At 41.0% G+C, this 23,291-nt stretch overlaps 1 protein-coding gene across 11 annotated transcripts in view; it reads right to left on the reverse strand.

Annotated features, from left to right (window-relative positions):
* Nucleotides 1–22,983, reverse strand: part of PIAS2 (protein inhibitor of activated STAT 2) — a 120,454-nt gene extending 97,471 nt beyond the window's left edge. For 8 of the 11 annotated variants that reach the window (XR_009492743.1, XM_024984535.2, XM_024984534.2 and 5 more), the window contains exon 1: nucleotides 22,835–22,983. Coding sequence is in view for 8 of the 11 variants with exons in the window: in XM_024984535.2 (XP_024840303.1) it covers nucleotides 22,835–22,858 (24 nt within the window). In the remaining 3 variants the exon portion in view is untranslated. Of the gene's footprint in view, nucleotides 1–3,042; nucleotides 3,142–4,055; nucleotides 4,145–22,834 lie in introns of all 11 variants that reach the window. The other 3 variants (XM_059881073.1, XM_059881071.1, XM_059881072.1) reach the window with 3 other exon arrangements.
* Between the last annotated feature and the right edge of the window lie 308 nt (nucleotides 22,984–23,291).

The raw sequence follows: 23,291 nt of genomic DNA on the forward strand, positions 1-23,291 counted from the left end.
TTGGTAGACGTGGTAAGCAGTTTAAAACATTCTACAGCAAAGGAAGAAAAATACAGTAATTTTAAATTTATATATAAAGTTTCAAGAGAAAATTAATTAAACTCCAAGAGTTTGTGAGAAAGCAAAAAAAAAAAAAAAATGTATTTCACAACTAGTAAAATGGAGAAACATGAAAAAGAGAAAAAAAAAGACAGCAAGAAAACAGATGAGGAAACAAAATGCAGAAAAAGAAACATGCTCAAACTAAAGGTGTAGAAATAAATACAAATATATCAATAATCCCAACAAATGAAAATGAAATACTTCCCAATTAAAATAGCCATTAAGGGATATCACTACAGAAATCACAGCATCAAAAATATGGGAATACTAAGAACAACTCTACACACATGAATTTGTCAACTGAGTTGAAATGGATCAATTCCTTGAAAAATACAAACTATCAAAATTCACCCAATATGAAATAGATAATTTGACTACTCCATCTAATTAGGAAATTTAGCTCTTAATTTAAAAAAATAATTAAAAAAAAAAAATTACCACACCCAGATCATTTTACCAGAGAATTCTACTCAACATTTAAATAAGAATCAGTACCAATTCTACATAATTACTTCTGGAAAACAATATCAGAGATTTCCAAATTTATTTTATGAAGTTGTAACAGACTGATAACAAAACCAAACAAAATCAATACAAAAAATGAAAATAAAACCAACATCCTTCACAACTGTAGATGCTAAAATCTTCAAGTATTAGCAAACAGATTTCAGCAATATATAAAAAGAATACTAAGGCCAAGTGAAGTGTTTATTCCCGGAATAAACAGTCAGCTCAATGTCTGAAATCACAGAAGTACACCATACTAACAGCTTAAGTAAAATCACATGATTATACATATATGTGTGTGTGTGTATCAATGAAGAAAAAAGCATGTGACAAATTCAACAACCACTCATGATAAAAATTCTCAGAAAAAAAGGAATACAGGAGAACCACCTCACCTTGACAAAAAGCACCTACAAAAAAAACTATAGCTCATGGTGGAAAAAAATGAATGCTTCTCCCTAAGACTGGGAACGAGGCAAGGATGTGCTGGAAGTTCTAGCTAGTGGAATGAGACCAACAAAAGAAAAGACACAGCGAATGAAAGAAAAAAACAAAACTGCCTGTACTGGCAGATTCCAAGGAGTATGCAAAACAATTACTAGAATTAATAACTGGGGATTTCTCTCGTGGTTCCAGTGGTTAAGAATCCACCCTACAATGCAGGGGACACAGGTTTGATACCTGGTCAGGGAACTAAGATCCCACATGACATGGAGCAACCAAGCCCACGTTACAACTGCTGAGCCCACATGTGCTACAACTAGAGAGTCTGTGCACCACTGTGAAAGATCCCCAGTGCCACTGCTAAGACTTGACACAGCCAAACAAATAAATAATAAAAAAATTTTTAACTGTTTAGAGACAGAGAGAGAACTAATAATTGAGTCCATCAAGGTCACAGGATACAAAAGCCAACACACAAATACAATCACACCTCTATATACTAACAAAGAATATGCGGAAACAAGTAGAACACACAATACTATTTATAATCACTCCAAAGAAAATGAAAATATGTACAGTCAAAACTATAACAAAACACATACAGGTCTTGTATGCTGTTAACTACAAAACACTAATGAAAGAAGTCTGCTGCTACCCCATAGACGGCAGCCCACCAGGCTCCGCCATCCCTAGGATTCTCCAGGCAAGAACACTGGAGTGGGTTGCCATTTCCTTCTCCAATGCGTGAGAGAGAAAAGTGAAAGTGAAGTCGCTCAGTCGTGTTCGACTCTTTGCGACCCCATGGACTGCAGCCTACCAGGCTCCTCCGGCCATGGGATTTTCCAGGCAAGAGTACTGGAGTGGGGTGCCATTGCCTTCTCCGGAAAGAAGTCTAAAAAGTGCTAAATAAATGGATCCCTTGTGCACTGGAACAAGGAACAAAACAACAAAATCGATTTTCCCTATGTCAAGTCACAGATTTAAGACAATTCCTACCCGAGTCTCACCAAAGCGTTTTATAGATATACATGAGGTTATTCTAAAATTTGTATGGAAAGGCAAAGGAACTAGAGATTAAGGGGATGGAAAGGAAATAGGTATGGCTATAAAAACAATAATATGAGTGATGCTTGTGGTGATGGAAATGGTCTGTACCTTGTGTCAATGTCAATACCCTGACTGTGCTATTGTACTACAGTTTAGCAAGGCATTATCAACGGGGTACCTGGATAAAGAGGACACAGATGTCTCTGTTGCCTCTGTATTCCTTCTGACAACTGTCAGCGAATTAACAATTATCTTAATAAAAAATTTAAAGTATAAAGACCAACATTATTACAGCAGATTAATTTTTTAATTCAATACCACGACATTCATAAGAGATAAAACTAAAATAAAAGAACACAAAAATGTAGGAGGGGAAATTTTAAAAATCAGGCAGAATAAGATGGCCTAAAAATAAATAAATAAATAATAGGTATGTTAATATCAAACAACAGTATGTAACTGAAAAAGCATTATTAGATATAAAGAGGAACTACAGAGAGTAAAAGTTTCAATTCAACAGCAATATGATAAATTCAAATTTTCATGTACCAGTAACAATTATAAAATGTCTTTTAAAAAGCTGATATAAACTACAAAGAAAATTGAAAAATAATTCTAGCAGAAGAATAACATCTACTCTTAAAAAACAAAGATATAAGATTCTAACAATAGAATTAACAAGTCTAATACTAGACACATATAAAATTTTTCACCAACAACTAGAAAATACACTGTTTTCAAATACAAAAAAACTCTCCAAATTCAAAAAGTCTCAACAGATTTCCAAGGACTGTATCCCCATAGATCACACTACCTAGCCACAACACAAATCAATGACCAAATTAACTAAAAGAATGCCAGCATGTTTAGAAATAAAACTTTTAAAATATTTTTATTTATTTATTTGCACCAAGTCTTAGCTGCAGGACATGGGATCTTTACTTGGGGCATGCAGGATCTAGTTACCCGACCAGGGAGAGACCCGGGCTCTCTGCATTGGGAGCTTTGGAGTCTTAGCCACAGGACCACCAGGCAAGTCCTCTGCAAATAAAAGTGTTAAAGAACTCATAAATTAAGAATTCATCCCTTGTGTGATTCAGGGAAAGCAAATACATAGCTATTCATGATCTTAAATGTCTATTAAAATGCTGAAAATTAATAAGCAAGTCATCCAACTTAAGAAATTAGAAAAATAGAAATAAACCCAACAGAAATAAAGAACAGAAATTAAGGAGGGAAAGGATACGTTAAAGAGCATATAAAAGACAGAAACTTGATTATCTGAAAGGGTTTTTTTTTTTTAAATTGGCATTTTTAGCTTTTAAAACTAAGCAAGAAAAAGGCAGCACTAAAAAAAAGATTAAAAGGACATTAACTACAAATCTGCCATAAACTCAAGAATGTGGATGAAATGGACAACTTTCTATTAAAGTATAACCTACCAAAATCAGTTTGAAAATTGAAAATACGAGCAATCCTGTAACCAAAGCAATTGAGTCAGTGATTAAGATGTGTCCCAATTCTACAAGGAAGTTCTACCAAACACTCAAGAAACAAATCTTTCTAATCTCACATAAACTCCTCCAAAAGAAAGAGGAAAAGTATATATACTTTCTTAATTATAAGGAAATATTACTCATTATTAAAGCCAAAATCGTACGTTAACTATATTCAAACTGAGTCCAATAATGGAAAAAAGGGACAGACCAGGGTAGACTTAATATTCGAAACACAAATTTGGTTTAAATATTAGAAAACAAATCAGTGTATTTCATCACGTTAATAGGTTAACAGAAGAAAAACATAAGACCCTCTCAAAAGATGCAGAAAAAGTTTGTGATAAAATTCAACATCCATTCATTTTTCTTTTCAATTAGCAAACTTGCAATAGGAAGGAACATCCTTAACCTGAAAAGATTATCTACAATAAACCTACAGCAAGCATCATACTTAACTGTGAAACTCTGAAAGCATTCCCTTTAAAATCAGGAACAAGATCAGGATGCCCCCATCACCGCTTCTATTCAACATTGTACTGGAGATCCTAGCCAGCACATTAAGACAAGAAAAAGAAAGAAGAAAAAAAAAAGCATAAGAATTGGAAAGGAGGAAACAAAGAGGTCATTATTCACAGATCTGTCTACGCAGAAAATCCAAAAGAATTCTATATACAATTTATCACAATTAGAACAATACCAAGTCCATTATACAAAGTCAAATTGTACTTCTTTACACCAGCAAGGTAGAAAATATAATTTTTAAAGATACCGTTACTGATTTGACACAAAAATAAGGCACCTAGAAATAAATCTAACAAAATACTTGCAATCGTTTTTTGAAACTGTTAGAAGAAAATTATAAAAACTTTATTGAATTAGACTGTAAAAGACCTAAGTGAATGAATATTGCCACGTTCATGCTTAAGAAACAATAACAAAATGTCAGTTTCCTTCAAATTGGTTTACAAATTCAATGCATTTCCCATCAAAACCCCAACAGCTGTGCACGTATCTACAGAACTTTAAAAACTGATCCTAAAATTATATGGAGGAGCAAACCACCAAGAAGTTTTGAGGAGCTACAAGGCAGGAGGACTTGGCCTACTTCTGTGTCCCTCAATGACTGACTAGATGGTTTCATACCAACTCTATGAAAACTTTAAAACTGAACATAATTTAAGAAAAAATAAATTGTTGGAAGGCAAGAAGCACAACAAAGGCAGTAAGAACCTGGAAGGCCAAGACCGTGGAAAGAAGGGAAGCCTAGAATATGGAATCTAATATTTGATGCCTCTTTTCCCCTGGAGATACCTGCCAAAGGAAAGGGGGCAATGGGGAAGTTAAGAAATCAAACAGATCTTTAAATACACTTATAGGGCTGGGAAAACTGAGAAGATATTTGCAAAATACAACATACAAGCCCTAGTATCTGGGATACGTTAATAAACTCCTACAAATCAGTATGAAAAAGACAGATGGCCCAATACAAAAATGGGAAAAGACTTAGCAAGCCACCCCACAAAAGACCAAAAGGTGTATTAAAAAGGGCTTAACATAGTTAATCATTACGGAATTCAAATGAAAACCAGTGAACATCCACCAAAATGTCTAAAATTAAAAGGATGGATGAGAAAGCACAAGAAGCAACTGGAACTCTATTACTTTGCTAGCGGAAGGAAATTAACAAAAAACTACAACTGTATACAACAATACGGATGAATCTCGCAAACAAAACTGAGAAGAAAAAATGAGACACAAAAAATATACACTACACTATACAGGTCCATTTAAATAAGATTCAAAAAACAAGCAAAACTAGTGTAAGATGTTCAGGTCTGGCCAGTAGGTATCTTCTGAGGAGGAGGAGGTTAGTCACTGGGAAAGGACTCACGGGAATGGATGCCAGTCATGTTCTATTTCTTGCTGTGCTCTGCTTACTTACATATGCCCTAGAGCAGTAGAAGTGTGTTTTTATGGGAGCTGTTAAAGTAATTAAAACTATGTGATGGTGCTGTCAGACTAAGAAACTAGTCTAGAAAGTATAGATAGATTCAATCGTGGAACTACTACAAATCAGGAGGAAATTTTTTTTAAAAACTGAGCCATAAAAGGGAACGAATTTGAGTCAGCTGAACTGATGTAGATGAACCTTGAGCCTATTATACAGAATGAAGAAAGTCAGGAGGAGAAAAACAAATACTGTATATCAATGCATATATATGGGACCTAGAAAAAAACGGTACTGATGAACCTATACTCAGGGCAGAAACAGAGACACAGACGTATAGAACAGACTTGTCGACACAGTCTGGAAAGGAGAGGGTCTGATGAACTGAGAGCGTTGAAAAATACACGTTACCAATGTAGACAATGGACTTGTGAACACAGCAGAGGAAGGAGAGGGCGGGACAGACTGAGAGAGCAGCACTGAAGCATACACACTGCCATGTGTAAAACACATAACTTGTAGGAAGTTGCTTAAAACAAGGAACTCAATCCTGTGGCTGTGACAACTTAGAGGAGTGGGATGGGGGAGAGGGAGGGAGGCTGAAGAGGGAGGGAATCTATGTGTACCCAGAGCCGATTCATAACGCTGTACAGCAGAAACCAACACAACACTGTAAAGCAACTCTACCCCAATAAAAAAATATATATTAAAAAAAAAAGAAACCTAGTACAAACATGGGCAAAAGACATGAATAGAATCTCAGATGAGGGAAGAACACGTTAACCAGCACAGTAAAAGATGCTCAAACTCATTAGCAAAAATCAAAAAATTGAAAACTAAAAAGTGATATTTTATACTCCCCAGCAAAAACTTCTGAAGTTTAATAAAAGTGCTAAGTAATGAAAACCTCTACATTACTGGAGGGAGTAAATACTGATACAATACTCTTTAGAAAATAACCTAGCATTATCCAGTATTGTTGAAGATGCAAGTATCTTTAATTCCCAGCAATGCAATGCTACTCCTAGAATTTCTACAGTAAAACATATTGTATTAAATATTCACATTAAATGAGATCGACAAAGATTACAAATAGCATCGTATCAATGCAAGTTAACTTTGTTCACAAAGTAAGTTACTTGTGTGTGTGTGTGTGTGCACACACACATTTTCAGAGCTTTTTGGATTTCAGACATATAGAAGAGAGATTTAGGCGCCTGCTATAGGAGGGGGAAAAAGGAAATTTTTCCAACAAGCAACAATAAAACTAGTATTTACATTTACACAATGGAAATTCAAAAACAATGATAAACCAAAACATCCCAAATACATACAGCATTATTCAATTTGTATAAAATTTTAAAACACACACACTAATTATAAAAAATATGCATATATAAAACTTGTGATTTATATATATATAATTTTATATCTATATAATGTGGATGTAATCAGAGAAGGGCACCCTGCTGGTCTAATGAACTATTTCTTAACTAGGATGGTGTGCACATGAATGTTTATTTACCTATACCTTACCTGGTATAAGACCTTCCCTGGTTGCTCAGACAGTAAAGCGTCTGCCTGCAATGCGGGAGGACGTGGGTTCGATCCCTGGGTTGGGAAGATCCCCCGGACAAGGAAATGGCAACCCACTCCAGTACTCTTGCCTGGTAAATCCCATGGACAGAGGAGCCTGGCTGGCTACAGTCCATGGGGTTGCAAAGTGTCAGACACGACTGAGTGACTTCATTCATTCATTCATTCCCTGGTATAAACAATCTTTTGAATCTATTAAATAATTTAAATATTTAAGTTTATTAATTAGCATGATACACACCAATACATACATCACTAATGAAAGTGAAGTCACTAAGTCGTGTCCGACTCTTTGGGGCCCCATGGACTACAGCTTACCAGGCTCCTCCATCCATGGGATTTTCCAGGCAAGAGTACTGGAGTGGGTTGCCATTTCCTTCTCTAGAGGGTCTTCCCAACCCAGGGATTGAACCTGGGTCTCCCACATTGTAGGCAGATGCTTTACCATCTGAGCCACCAGGGAATATTCCCCATTATCAATTCAGAAAACAATCAAGAGGACTTTTTTAAAGGAATTAGAATCCTAAGAGAGTTCAAGATATTTTTCCCCCATAAATCAAGGACAGGTTGCTATTTTAAAAAATGAAGAGGGAGCAGAAAGAAAAATAGGATAAAGCTCTTCTAAATCAAAAATATAATCACTAAAATAAATTTTATGGACGAGTTCTAAGACAAGTCAAGGAAATCTTCCAGAATGTAAACAAATAAAACGTCAACTTAGGAAATCTAGCATTTACCTGTCAAGAGTCTCAGAGAAAAGAGGAAAGAAATTATCAAAAAAACAAAAAATAATTCCCCAGACCTGAAAAGCCTTACCACTGAAAAGGTTCCACCAGAAGGAATGAAAAAGGCCCACAACTAAACACAGTTCACAAGCCAAAGATAAGGAGATAACCATAAAGACTGTAAACAAGGCTTCCACAAAAGGATAACCACCGGATTTGCAACAGATCTCATCAGCAATACTGGGTGTTTTAAATTCCAAAAGCAAAGCTTTCAAAATTCAGAAGGAAAAACTGTATTACCAACTTACAATTCTGTATCTAAATTTTCCACTAGGAACAAAAGCAAGTCATTTTTTAAATGTTCAAGAAACCAGAAAGTTTATCACCTGCTTATCGTTTCTAAAACAACTACTTGGGTCAGGGACAGGGATTGGGATACTGGGCTCAGCAGCATATACAGCATGGACAAACAGCACAGGAACTATACTCAATATCCTCTGACAAACCCGAATGGGAAAGAACATGAAAATATAAACAGGTGACTGAGTCACTTGCTGTAGAGCAGAAGCTAACACATTACAAACCAACTATACTTCAACAAAATTAAAAAAATAAAACAACTATTCAAGATTATATTCCAGTAAAATCAAAAAGGAGTTTAAAAAAGAGAAAGACATGAGATGCAAACAACAAACCAAACCCAGGAGTGCAATGTAATCTCAGGATAACAGATGTAGAAAGCAAGATCTAGATCTAGAAAGCAGCTCTAGAAAGCAAACTGCCCAATTATAAAAGGCTGAGAGCTCCAGAAAACCCATCTTCAAGAAAAGTTGAATGGTTCTAGGATGAAAACACGTTGCAATATTAAAGTTTTAACAGTGATTTCCAAGAGCTATCCACAATCAAGCCAGGTGTTGTAATATTACTAATTTAAGGAGCCCGGGTTTAACACAGAAGCTCCACACTACTCGGTTCTACAGTAACTACTTACTTATATCCGCGCACAAATCACAAGGCTGGCTATTAGTATTCAATTTGTAGAATCTTTCTGTAGAAGCACAGGAAAGTTTAGAAAAGTTGTAAGCCATAATATAAAAGTTACAAATCTTGACAACGCAATAGAAAATGAAGGCTAGAATGGGAAAGAAGGGTAGTTGTTGTACAGTCACACAGTCATGCCCAACTCTTTGTGACCCCACAGACTGCAGCACACCAGGCTTCCCTGTCCTTCACCATCTCCCGGAGCTGGCTCAAACTCGTGTCTATTGAGTCAATGATGCCATCCAACCCCCTTATCTTCTATGGTACCCTTCTCCTCCCACCTTCAATCTTTCCCAGCATCAGGGTCTTTTCTAATGAGTTGGTTCTTCGCATCAGGTGGCCGAAGTATTGGAGTTTCAGCTTCAACATCAGTCCTTCCAATGAATACTCAGGACTGATCTCCCCCAGGATGGACTGGTTGGATCTCCTTGCAGTCCAAGGGACTCTCATAGTCTTCTCCAACATCACAGTTCAAAAGCACCAATTCTTCAGCGCTCAGCCTTCTTTACGGTCCAACTCTCACATCCATACATGACAAGGGTGGAAGCAGGGAGAACAAAAGGAAAATGGTGGGTGTTAAATCCTCTCTAAGACTGGAAATGAAAGAGTGTCTAAAACTGATGGGTCAAAAAACAGAAATCTGGAGAGTCAATGTGTTGGAAAAACACCACCGTAGCAGTAAAGCGTTAGGAAAACATTAGAAAAATACCAACCCACCAAAGCAGTAAAGCAGTAAAACATATTTCTTTAGTTCTGACTCTAGCCTCCAAAGCCTGAAGGTCCTTGGGGAGGGGCAACAGAGAGGAGGCAGCCTAAAATTCACAGTGGGAAAAAACAGAAATCTGGGACTTCCCTGGTGGTCCAGTCGTTAAGAACCCTCCAACCAATGCACAGGACACCAGTTCAATCCCTGGTCCAGGAAGTTTCCGTACAACTAAGCCCTAATGCCCCAACTCCTGAACCCACATGTTGTTACTACTGAAGCCCACGCTCAAGAGCCTGTGATCCACAAGAAGCCACTGCAATGAGAAGAGCAGGCACCGCAACAAGAGTAGCCCCACTCCCTGCAAAGACAGAAAGCTCCTGCACAGCAATGAGGACCCAGCTTAGCCAAAAACAGTAACAATAATAAAACAATAATGCAATTAAAAGAAATGCAAACTTCATTAGCATGATTACAATTAGTTTTTTAAAAAGCAAAGAACAAAAGAAACAGAAATGTAACTATTACGAAAAGTTTAAAATATAATCAACTGCATTAGGAACAAAACTGTACCTCCTAGAAATCAAAGTGCTGGGGCCGGTAGAAAATACAATGACCTGAATTTCTTATCTACTAGGGAGTCAAGCAACAGATACTGTTTAGAATCGAAAGAAAAGTCAGGACATAGAAAGATATGCTTTTTTTTTGACTTTTGGAATTAACCTAAAAAAAAAAAAACCTAAAGAGAACCCTCATTAAAGGCAGTAATATCAGGATTTAAGAAAGAAATTTTTTTTAAAACATTTTCTGCCCTTTCATTTAAAAAAAGAATCAAAGAAAAAGATGAAAAAAAGAAATAAGAAATTTTAAAATATTAAACCATTTCCAACTTGGGGAAAAAAGTCAAATAATGTCTAAGGTCATACAGTTGAAATCTATGCGTGCCCAATTAAAAAAAAAAAAGCTCTTAATCTAGATCTGCTTTTTACTGACTTATATGAATAATCATATGGAGAGCTCTGAACGTCTGTTAAGTTTATATTGTTCTCTGAAGTCACACATTAAAAAAAAAAACCTTTGTTTCAAAAAAATCTAGGGAAATTGGCATGTCACTAGTGGATTCAAAATGAACATTCATATAGGACAGTTTAGACTATGACACCAATTGATTTCATATCACATTTACTTCAGTTGTGAATTTCTTAAATTCAGATTCCTGAATAAAAAGTCTAGTTATCAAGACAACGCAATAGGGAAAGAATTTTTAACAAATCGTCCTGGGAAAACTGGATATCCACATGCAAAGGAAATTTTATCTCCACCTTACACCATAAACAAAAATTACCTCAAAACGGATAAACAACCTATATGTAAAAATTAAAACTATAAACTCTAGATGAAAACAGGAATAAATCTTTGACACTCCATAAGGCAATGGTTTCTTAGATTTGACATCAAAAGCACAAGCAACAAAGAACAAACAGATAAAATTCAAAACATTTGTGCTTCAAAGTATGTAACAAAGAAAATGAAGTACAGTCCACAAAAAGGAAAAAGATACTTGAAAACCATATATCTGACAAAGAACTTATACCTCAAATATATAAAGAACATAAACAATAATAAAAAAATCAAATAACCCAATTTAAAAAATGAGCAAAAGGCTTGGATAGACATTTTTCCAAAGAAGATGTACAGATAGCCAATAAGCACATGAAAACATGCTCAACATCGAGTCACCAGGAAAATGTGAACCAAAACCACAAGATACCACTTCACATCCCTGAGGTCAAGTATGTGGAGAAATCATAACATATACATTTCTGGTAGGAATGAAAAATGGTGTAGCAGTTGGAAAAAGAGTTGGACAGTTTCTTAAGAACTTAAGAGTTACATGACCCAGCAACTACGTTCTTAGGTGTCTATCCAAGAAAATCAAAAACATTATGTCCACACAGGACTTATACACTTAGAGATGAATGCTCACACTAATCAAAATGTGGAAATCACCCAAATGTACATAAACTCATGAAAGAACAAACAAAATGTGGTATATTTCGTACAACAGAATATTAGTCAACCATAAAAAAGAAAGAAGTACTGATACATGCTACAATAACAAACCTGGAAAGATTATATGTTAAGTCAAAGAAATCACATGATTCTTTCCAAGAAAGGCCACATGTGACACTGTGTTACTAGGAAATGTCCAGAATAGGCCAATCCATAGAGCCAAAGTGGACCAGTAGATGCTGAGGGCTGGGCGAAGGAGAACACAGGAAGGGACTGACAGTGACATGGGTTTCTTTGGGGTGATGAAAATGTCCTGAAACTCAATAGTGGTGACGGCTGCACAACTTTGCAAATTGACCACAACCACTAAAAGGCTGAATTTTATGGTATAACAATTATATTGCAAGAAAAAAAATGTTTTAATAGCTAAGATCCAATTCAGGAAAACAAAGGCACAAATGTTGACAAAAGACAAACATCTGGAGGATCTAATGGTTAGAAAAATGTCACCTTTATCAGAATAAATATTCATGTATACCGAGAGATGGTGCTGACCTAAGGAGCAAACACACAAAAAGGTCTACTACAGCTAAGAATACCTTGGTTTACTATGAAAAATTATCTATTTCACTTTAAATTAAATATCTGGTTTTGAATCTGCTTTCATCAACATGATCTCAAATGGAAGCCCTCCTGGAAATTGAGTTGTGTCCACTAATAACCGCTTTGAGTTACATGGTGGATTCTTTTACATCTATTGTATTAGTCTACTTCTTGGCCCAATAGACGGGAACTTGGAGGGATGAGGACCTCTAACCTCAACACCCTCCTTACCCACTAACTTCCCATTCTCCCTCTGTATCCCAAGAGCACCCAAAGGTACCAGGATGGCAAGTAAGGAACCAAACACTCAAGTCTTTTAGGCAGAAAATCTTCTGTTATAGAATTACTTAAGCCTTAAGCCTCTGAGTAGATTTTCTGTGTCTGGTGTACTAGTATCTATTAAGTGATAATCACTGGCTCTTTCACTAGATTCTTACAAACACATTCATTCTCATTCTCTGACACACAAAAGATAACTCTCAGTGCACAAAAGGAAGGGGATGAGGAATACATGAGACAACCTTAAAAAAAAAGTCACTACAATAGATCCCACTCCACCCGCAACCTTGGGAGAAGTGCAAAGAGTAGGTTGACCAGGTTAAATCGTAACAGGGACCTTTTTAAGGAGCGCACCAGTAGCGTACTGAAATTACGCAACTGGAGAAGACAAGGGTAGAAAGGGTGCTCTGGCTGAAGAGATGAAGGACTTCAGACGACAACTATTCTGCCTCTCCTCCACCACTGCGCTTGCCTCCTAGAGGCTATTCTGGAGGAAGAAAGCAGGACAGCAGCGGTGACAAAGGTCCAGGCCACCAGACTGTCTGAGCGTGTTCCAGATTAATCACAACTAGTTAGTTAATTCACAAACTATTAGGGTGGCACAAAAGTAGCTCGGGTTTTGGACCATGAATTTTAAGTCGTTAGGCTCAAATACATCTTTATTAATCAAAATAGGAATCATCACAATCAACAATCAATGTTTGCCAATGAGAAATGTTTGTTTATTTCTGCAGCATAAATATCCATGCTCCAGGATTCGACGAACTCTTGGAAAGCATTTTCTGCCTCCTGCTGGTTGCAAAAGCATTTTCCTGGCAAAAAGTTGTCGAGATGCTTGAAGACAACAAGTGTAGAAAAGGGTAGTCGGTTGGCAAGAGATGGTCAGGTGAATATGGCAGATAAGGCAAAACTTCATAGCCCAATCTGTTCAACTTTTGAAATGCTGGTTGTACGATACGCAGTTGGGCGCTGTAGTGGAAACTGGGCCGGTTCTGTTGACCAGCGCCAGATGCAGGCGCTGCAGTTTTCAGTGCGTCTCATCGATTTGCTGAGCATACTTCTCAGATGTAAGGGTTTCGCAGGGACTGAGAAAGCTGCAGTGGATCAGACAGGCAGCAGACCTCCAGACAGTGACCCTGACCTTCTTTTGATGTAAGTTTGGCTTTAGGAAGTGCTTTGGAGCTTCTCGGTTCATCCACTAAGTTGGCTGCCAGTTGTTGTATAAAATTCACTCGTCATTGCACATCACAATCCAATTGAGAAACCTTTCATTACTCTTTGTAGAATAACAGATGACAACATTTTTCAAAACGATGATTTTTTTTGATTTGCAGTCAGCTCGTGCAGCACCCACTAACGGAGCTTCATTACCTCTCCAATTTGCTTCAAATGCTCAACGACCATAGAGCGGTCAATGCTGAGTTCTTCAGCAACTTCTTGCATACTTGTAGGAGGATCAGCTTCAAGGATTGCTCTCAGTTGGTCGGCGTCTACTTCTGCCGACCGGCCACTGCCCTCCTCGTTTTCAAGGCTCTCGTCTGCTTTGCCAAACTTCCGAACAAGCACTGCACTGTGCACTCGTTGGGAGTTGCCTGACCCAATGTGCTGCTGATGTTGCAAGTTGCCTCTGATGCTTTATGACCAATTTTGAATTCAAATAACAAAAACTGTTCGAATTTGCTTTTTGTCTAACATTATTTCTATAGTCTAAATAAATATAAAATAAGCAGCAAGTAATAATCATTAGCAAAAAAAATACAGCAAGAAATACATATTAAAATGATGTATATCACAACATTCAAGAACGTATTCCAGTATCAAACGTCAAAGTTCAACAAAGAAAAACCACAATTACTTTTGCACCAACCTAATAAATCACAACCTCCTAACAACATAAACACTTTCAACAAGCAACAGTTGAACTGAATAAATTCTTCTCTGACACATTTACAATCAAATCTCAGACCCACCAGAGACGCTGGGAGGGTGCAAACAAAACCCTGTGCACTTGAGAATGGAGGGAAAGGAGCAGTGACCCCCCACAGGAGACTGAGCCAGACCTGCCTTTGAGTGTGTGAGGGTCTCCTGTGGAGGCCCGGGTCAGCAGCCACCTGCCGCAGGGACGGGGGCTCTGAGTGCAGACCTGGGAGGCGCGGCAAGTGGCCGAAGTCCTCCTGGAGGTCACCATGAGACCGGCCCAGGTAAGCCGAGCAGACAACCCACAAACTGGAGAACAATCGTAACAAAGAAGTTTCTCGCGCTGTTGCCAAAGTTCTAGGGCCCACAACAAATTTCCTAGCCTGGGGATCGGGCAAAAGGACTGAGAACCCCCAGGGAATTTGAATTTGAAGGCCAGTGGGATTTGATTACAGAATTTCCACAGGACTGGGGAAACAGACTCCTGGAGGATACAATAAAACCTCATGCCCACCAGGACCCAGAAGAAAGGAGAAGTGACCCCACAAAAAGACTGAGGCAGACTTCCCCACGGGTGTGCGGGAGTCTCTGGAGGAGTCGTGGGTCGACAGTGGCCTGCCGTGGGGTCAGAGGCACTGACTACAACAGTCCTGGGAGCCGCAGTGTGCTGACATAGGTCTTTCTGAAGGAGGTGGTCATTATCACCATTATCCCTACCATAGTTTGGCCTCAGGCCAAACTACAGGGAAGGAACACAGCCCCACCCATTAACAGAAAACTGGATTAAAGGTTTACTGAGCATGGCCTTACCCACCAGAGCAAGACCCAATTTCCCCCCACAGCCAGTCCCTTTCATCAGAAGCCTGCACAAGCCTTTTATTCTCATCCATCAGAGGGCAGAATGAAAACCACAATCACAGAAAACTAACCAAACTGATCACATGGACCACAGCCTTGTCTGACTCAATGAAAACTATGAGCCATGCCATGCTCATAGTTTCATGGCTCATAGTTTCATGGCTCATAGCCATGCCATGCCACCCAAGGTGGACAGGTCACGATGGAGAGTTCTGACAATACACGGTCCACTGGAGAAGGGAACGGTAAACTACTTCAGCATTCTTGCCTTGAGAAGCCCATGAACAGTATGAAAAGGCGTAAAGATAGTAGGACACTGAAAGATGAACTCCCCAAATCAGTAGGTGCCCAGTAAACTGGAGAAGAGCAAAGAAACAGCTCTAGAAGGAATGAAGAGGCTGAGCCAAAGTGGAAACAACACCCAGTTGTGGCTGTGTCTGGTGGTGAAAAGAAAGCCCAGCGCTGTAAAGAACAACATTGCATAGGAACCTGGAATGTTAGGTGGATGATCAAGGTAAACTCAGTTCAGCTGCTCAGTCGCATACGACTCTTTGCAACATCATGGACTGCAGCAAGCCAGGCTTCCCGGTCCATCACCAACTCCCGGAGCTTACTCAAACTCATGTCCATCGAGTCAGTGATACCACCCAACCACCTCATCCTCGGTCGTCCCCTTCTCCTCCCGCCTTCAATTGTTCCCAGCATCAGGGTCTTTTCCAATGAGTCAGTTCTTCACATCAGGTGGCCAAAGTATTGGAGTTTCAGCTGCACCATCAGTCCTTCCAGTGAATATTCAAGAATGATCTCCTTTAGGATGGACTGATTGGATCTCCCTGCTGTCCAAGAGACTCTCAAGAGCCTTCTCCAACACCACAGTTCAAAAGCATCAATTCTTCAGCGCTCAGCTTTCTTTACAGTCCAACTCTCACATCCGTACATGACTACGGGAAAACCCATAGCTTTGACTAGATGGACTTTTGTTGGCAAGGCAAATTGGAAGTGGTCAAACAGGAGATGGCAAGAGTGAACATAATATTATAGTAAGCAGTGAACTAAAATGGACTGTAATCGGCAATTTTAATTCAGATGACTATCTACTACTGTGGTCAAGAATCCCTTAGAAGAAATGAAGTAGCCCTCCTAGTCAACAAAAGAGTACGATGCAGTACTTGCGTGCTACCTCAAAAACAACAGAATGATCTCTGTTTGTTTCCAAGGCAAACCATTCAACATCACAATAATCCAATAATGCTGAAGAAGTTGAAGTTGAAAGGTTCTATGAAGACCTAAAGGAGAAGACGATGGCACCCCACTCCAGTACTCTTGCCTGGAAAATCCCATGGATGGAGGAGCCTGGTGGGCTGCAGTCCATGGGGCCGCTGAGAGTCGGACACGACTGAGCGACTTCACTTTCACTTGTCACTTTCATGCATTGGAGAAGGAAATGGCAACCCACTCCAGCGTTCTTGCCTGGAGAATCCCAGGGACGGGGGAGCCTGGTGGGCTGCCGTCTATGGGGTCCCACAGAGTCGGACACGACTGAAGTGACTTAGCATAGCATAGCATGAAGACCTAACCATTCAACATCACAGTAATCCAAGTCTATGCCCCAACCACTAGTGCCAAAGAAGCTGAATTTGAATGGTTCTATGCAGACCTATAAGACCTAGAACACACACCCAAAAAAGGTATCCTTTTCATCACAGGGGAATGGAATGCAAAAGTAGGAAGTCAGGAGATACCTGGTCTAACAGGCAAGTTTGGCCTTGGAGTACAAAATGAAGGGCAAAGGTTAACAGAGTTTTGCCAAGAGAACACACTGGTCATAGCAAACACCGTCTTCCAACAACACAAGAGAAGACTCTACACATGGACATCACCAGATGGTCAACACCGAAATCAGACTGATTATATTCTTTGGAGCCAAAAATACAGAAGCTCTATACAGTCAGCAAAAACAAGATCAGGAGCTGACTGTGGCTCAGATCATGAACTCCTTATTGCCAAATTCAGACTTAAATTGAAGAAAGTAGGGAAAATCACTAGTCCATTCAGGTATGACCTAAATCAAATCCCTTACGATTATACAGTGGAAGTGACAAATAGATTCAAGGGATCAGATCTGATAGAGTGCCTGAAGAACTATGGACGGAAGTTGGTGATATTGTAGAGAAGGCAGTGATCAAAACCATCCCCAAGAAAAAAGAAATGCAAAAAGGCAAAATGCTTGTCTGAGGAGGCCTTACAAATAGCTGAGAAAAGAAAAGCGAAAAGCAAAGAGAAAAAGGAAAAATGTACCCATCTGAATGCAGAGTTCCACAGAATAACAAGGAAAGATAAGTAAGCCTTCCTCAGCGATCAATGCACAGAAATAGAGGAAAAAATAAAATGGGAAAGACTAGAGCTCTCTTCAAGAAAATTAGAGATACCAAGGGAACATTTCATGCAAAGATGGGTACAATAAAGGACAGAAATGGTATGGACCTAACAAGCAGAAGAGATTAAGAAGAGATGGCAAGAATACACAGAACTGACCTTAATGACCCAGATAACCACAATGGTATGATCACTCATCTACAGCCAGACATCCTGGAGTGTGAAGTCAAGTGGGCCTTACAAAGCATCACTACAAACAAAGCTAGTGGAGGTGACAGAATTCCAGTTGATCTATTTCAAATTCTAAAAGATGATGTTGTGAAAGCGCTGCACTCATTATGCCAGCAAATTTGGAAAACTCAGCAGTGGCCACAGGACTGGAAAAGGTCAGTGTTCATTCCAATCCCAAAGAAGGGCGATACCAAAGAATGTTCCAACTACCACACAATTTCACTCATTTCACATGCTAGCAAAGTAATGCTCAAAATTCTCCAAGCTAGGCTTCAACAGTACGTGAACCGAGAACTTCCAGATGTTCACGCTGGATTAAGAAAAAGCAGAGGAACCAGAGATCAAATTGACAACGTCCATCGATCATGGGAAATGCAAGGGAATTCCAGAAGAACATCTATGTCTGCTTCATTGACTACAATAAAGTCTTCAACTGTGTGGATCACAGCAAATTGTGGAAAATTCTTAAAAGACAGTAATACCAGACCACCTACTGCCTCCTGCGAAACCTGTATGCAGGTCAAGAAGCAACAGTGAGAACCAGACATGGAACAGACTGTTTCCAAATTGGGAAAGGAGTACATCAAGGCTGTATACTGTCACCCTGCTTATTTAACTTACATACAGAGTATATCATGCGAAATGCTGGCTGGATGAAGCACAAGCTGGAATTAAGAAATATCAATAACCTCAGCTAGGCAGATGACACCACCCTTATGGCAGAAAACAAAGAGGAACCAAAGTGCCTCTTCATGAAGGTGAAAGAGGAGTGAAAAAGCTGGCTTAAAACTCAACATTCAAAAAATGAAGATCATGGCATCCGGTCCCATCACATCATGGCAAATAGATGGGAAAATAATGTAAACAGTGACAGACTTTATTTTCCTGGGCTCCAAAATCACTGCAGAAGGTGACTGCAGCCATGAAATTAAAACCCAGATAGCATATTAAAATGCAGAGGCACTACCTTGCTGACCAAGACCCATACAGTCAAAGCTAGTTGTTCCAAGAGTCACGTGTGGATGTGAGAGTTGGACCAGAAAGAAGGCTGAGTGCCGATGCTTTCGAACTGTGATGTTGAAAAAGATTCGAGAGTCCCTTGGAGTGCAAGGAGATCAAACTAGTCAATTCTGAAGAAAATCAATCCTAAATATTCATTAGAAGGATTGATACTGAAGCTGAAGCTCCAATATTTTGGTCACGTGACGCAAAGAGCCAACTCACTGGAAAAGACCTTGCTGCTGGGAAAGACTGAAGGCAGGAGATGGGGATGACAGAGGAGTGGCTGGCTAGATGGCATCACCGATTCATCACCGACATGAATTTGAGCAAACTCTGGGAGATGGTGAAGGACAGGGAAGCCTGGCGTGCTGCAGTCCATGGGGTTGAAAGAGTCGGACACGACTGAGCGACTGAACAACAGCACCTTGAAAGCTTCTAACACATGATGCATTATTGTAATCATCTTTGTTTGTTGATGTTGTTTAGTTGCTCAGTCCTGTCTCACTCCTTGTGAACAGAGACCATAGCCCTCCAAGCACCTCTGTCCATGGGATTCGCCAGGCAAGAATACTGGAATGGGTAGCCATTTCCTGCTCCAGGGGATCTTCCCAACCCAGGGACTGACCTGGCATCTCATGCATTGGCAGGCTTCTTTACCACTGAGTCATCTGGGAAGCCCAATATGACCCTCATCTCCTGGCTTAAGTGCTCAGCCAATCAGATCCTCTCTCCCCTAAGAACTGAAGGGAGTGTGCTGGTATCCTGCTGGTCACCTGAACTGCAAGAGGCAAAATGTAGGGATGTCACACTCTGCCATGACTGGACAAGAGTTCTAGTACTGGCCCACAAGACAGTCTCAAAAACGGAAATTGTCAGGCAGCCTCTTAAGGGTCTACAGGAGTGGCCCCATCAAATGACGCCCCTCCCCCAAGAAAAGCAAAGGCACAGGAGTCACTGAAGCACAGTGAGGTCTAAATTCCCAAAATTCCTTCCCCAAATTCTGGACCTTCTGTACAGGAGACACCAGCATTAGCCAGCAGTGACCTGCTCTTGTGACATGGGCTTCTAGGAAGTGGCCCTGAGTCATAATGGACAAAGATAAAGGAAATCTTCTGAGTGGCATTATGAGCCAAACATGCAACATTCAGGTCTGCTGGCCATTTCCTCTACAGCCAAGAATTTAGGCAACAAACCAATGCCTGTGATTTTTCCCCGTCCGTGAATTTACTTCACTATCCCTCTGATCGTCAAAATATACTCTGATTCAGAAACCATTTAGAAAACACTTAATGTGTCTTCCTCTTTTCCTCCCTTCTAATTCGATTTTTAGCCAGTTGTCTGGTTTTCCCCTCAATATTATGTCATGTAAGCAGGGTATCATTGTTTATCATTCAATTTAGTTCACAGAGTGCTGGAGGACAGGTAGGGGACACCCCATGGACCTCAAGGAAACTGGACAGAGCAGTACAGCTTAGACTCTGAGGAGCGCTGACTCTGAAGTTAGACCTAAATTAAAAATCCCAGGTCTTCCCAGTATCAAGCTGTGCAACTTCCGTCTGGTTATTCAACCACTCTGGGCCTCACTTTTTGTGAGAACTATTTAAATAAGTATGTATGTAAAGTTCTGAAACCAGAGCCAGGCACATAATAAGCACTTTATTATAATGGATATCTGCCACCATCATCATCAAGGTTTGCAATGAGGAGTCTACAATGAGGGAGAGCTACAGCACATCTTTAAGTGCAAACGATGCTATTAAGCAGTATGGCAAAATCTGGGGTGATAACTCAGTGTTTGCATAGCTCATACCCTCCTCACTTCCGAAAAATTTCCTGTTTCCTAAGGCAACCTGTCGGGAAGGGGCCATCTTCTAGCAAGTGTAGGAAGCAAAGACAGCTAATTTACAGAAAAAAAAATGATGATGATGATCCACAAAATAAAATGGGAGAGAAGAGAGTGCTGAGGGCTGGAGATGAGAGTGGAGGGAGGTAAGGGGAGATAAAGACAGAAAGAGAAAAATCTTGGTTTTCAACCACTTTCCAGTTCCTGGTTCCACTGCAACCTATAAGCACTGCCTGCCTTTTCTGCCCTCCATTGTTGTTCAGTTGATAAGTCATGTCCTACTCTTTTGCAATCCCGTGGACTGGAGTCTGCCAGGCTCCTGTGTTCATGGGATTTCCCAGGCAAGAATACTGGAGTGGGCTGCCATTTCCTTCTCCAAGGGATCTTCCTGACCCAGGGATCGAACCCGCCATCTCCTGCACTGCAAATGGGTTCTTTACCACTGAGCCACCAAGGAAGCCCTTTTTGCCTTTCACCAATAAATTCTCCACTTTTTATTAAGCTGTGACCAACATTTGTAAAAGTCTAACACAAGTCTTGGCAAAGTTTTCATCAACAACAACAAAAAAAGCTTAGAAGAGGACAAGTTACATATACCCATTAGTACACAAAAACTAAGACAATATTGCAGATACAAATAACCACAAATTTCAGTATCCTCAATCCACTCTACATCTAATGCATTAATTTACAGATGAGGCTCAGGCCTTGTTGTTTCAAAAGCTCTACAGGTGTTATTAGCTCTACAGCTGAGACTCACCCTTACACTTAACCATATGAACACCCTTTACCTAGTATCAGGTTCTCTGTATAAACTAGCATAGTGCATAAAACGTATTAACATACTTTTCACTGGGAATTAAGTAATTTTTGAAACAGCTGGAGAGAAAATGACAGGCACTATTCAAACCAAAACAATTTACCTTTAGATCAGAGCCATGAATACGTTCTTTTGCCGATGTTCACCAAACCAGCCAGGTACCCGCCAACATCCCTTCCCCCAATACACCCCACTCCCAAATTCCGTAATAAACATACACACTGAATCTTTTGCCAGATTCCACTTTCTTATTCTGAAAAAGTAACGCTAACAACACACGTCTATGTTGTGCAAACTGATCGCAGTTAAAAGTTTCTATTCATCCGTTCTTTTAAGACTATTTATTTTTTAATCAGATTTCCGTCCTTAAGGATCTTATTTATGCCGTCAGTAACTCAACAGTCCATAAAAAAAAAAAAATTGGCTCGTTTATCACAATTCTGTTTCAGTTAGGGCTTTGAAGGTTATCAGCTTCGGGGGAAAAAAAAATATATATATATATATATATATCTTTTCCATTCTAACCGCAACACAGCCCATTTCAAACCTCTACTCTACAATACAAGCGTATCAACAATAAAGTTATGACCTTGTTCTCATGACAACACAGACTTTGCGGAGTTCTTACCCATAGTACTAAGAAAAACACCAACGTTTAAGGCCGATGACGAAAGGCAGGATTCCCAAAAGACGACGCTCCTCTCCAAGACGTGCAAGGAGCACTGGTGGGAGGAAGGGGCCTTTCTCGTGACAGATCGTCCTGAACAGCAGCATCACCCCAAGGAGAGGGAGAATTCTAAAAGCAACTTCACGTTTCCGAAAACAGCCTCCCACTCAAGTGAGTGGCCCGGAGACTGAGGAATCGCCAGACACGTACACCCCTCGCGAAGGTGGAAAAGCAAACCCTACTCCCGACTTCATCCCTTAAAATAAATGGGGGAAGTTGGGTCCCCACGAGCCCCTGGCGGGAGCGGCCACGGCCCCTCGCGCCAGGTGTGCGTACCCGCGACGGACCCCACGGGTCGGCTCACCCTGGGCCCCAGGGCCCGCCACCCCTGCGCGGCCCGCGCGTCCTCCGCCGCCGAGCGCTCCCCCCACGGCCGCGCGGGCGCCTGCTCGGACGCCGGCCAGGCTCGGGGCTCCGGGCTCCGCCAACCGCTCCCCGCGAAACAAGAAGGTGGCAGCCGGCGACGTTGCGGTTTCCCCGCCTCCCCTCCCCTCCCCTCCCCCCCCCCCCCCCCCCCGCGGCCTCCGCTCTCCACTCCCGCGCCCCCGCTTACCCTCAACTCCTCGAAATCCGCCATTTTATACCACCCGCGGGCGCCGCCGCCGCTGCCGTCACAGCACCCCCGCCCGCTACCGCCAACAACGCCGCCGCCACCACGGCCGCCGCCGCCGCCTCCAGCACCATCCTGCACTGGGGGCCGCTAAAGACGCCGCGGCCGCCGCCGCCGCTGCCGCCGCCGCCGGGCCCGTCACGTGATGAGCGCTGGAGCCCCGCCCACCGGCGAGCGCGGCCCCGCCCATCCAACCCACAGCCTTCCGCCCGCGTCTTCCGCCCGCGCGCCGGCCCTCCCCGCGCCGCGCTGTCCTCGCCCGCTGGTCCCCGCCCTCTCCCGCGGCCTGCCCGCCTTCCCGCACGCCTTCCGGCCAAGCCGGGCCGGTCGCCGTGCAGCCCTCTGCCCCCGGTCCCCGGCGTGGATGCCAGGCACCAGTTCCTGAAGCGCTGTGGAGACT

Source organism: Bos taurus, chromosome 24 (assembly GCF_002263795.3).
Source record: "Bos taurus isolate L1 Dominette 01449 registration number 42190680 breed Hereford chromosome 24, ARS-UCD2.0, whole genome shotgun sequence".
NCBI lineage: Eukaryota > Metazoa > Chordata > Mammalia > Artiodactyla > Bovidae > Bos > Bos taurus.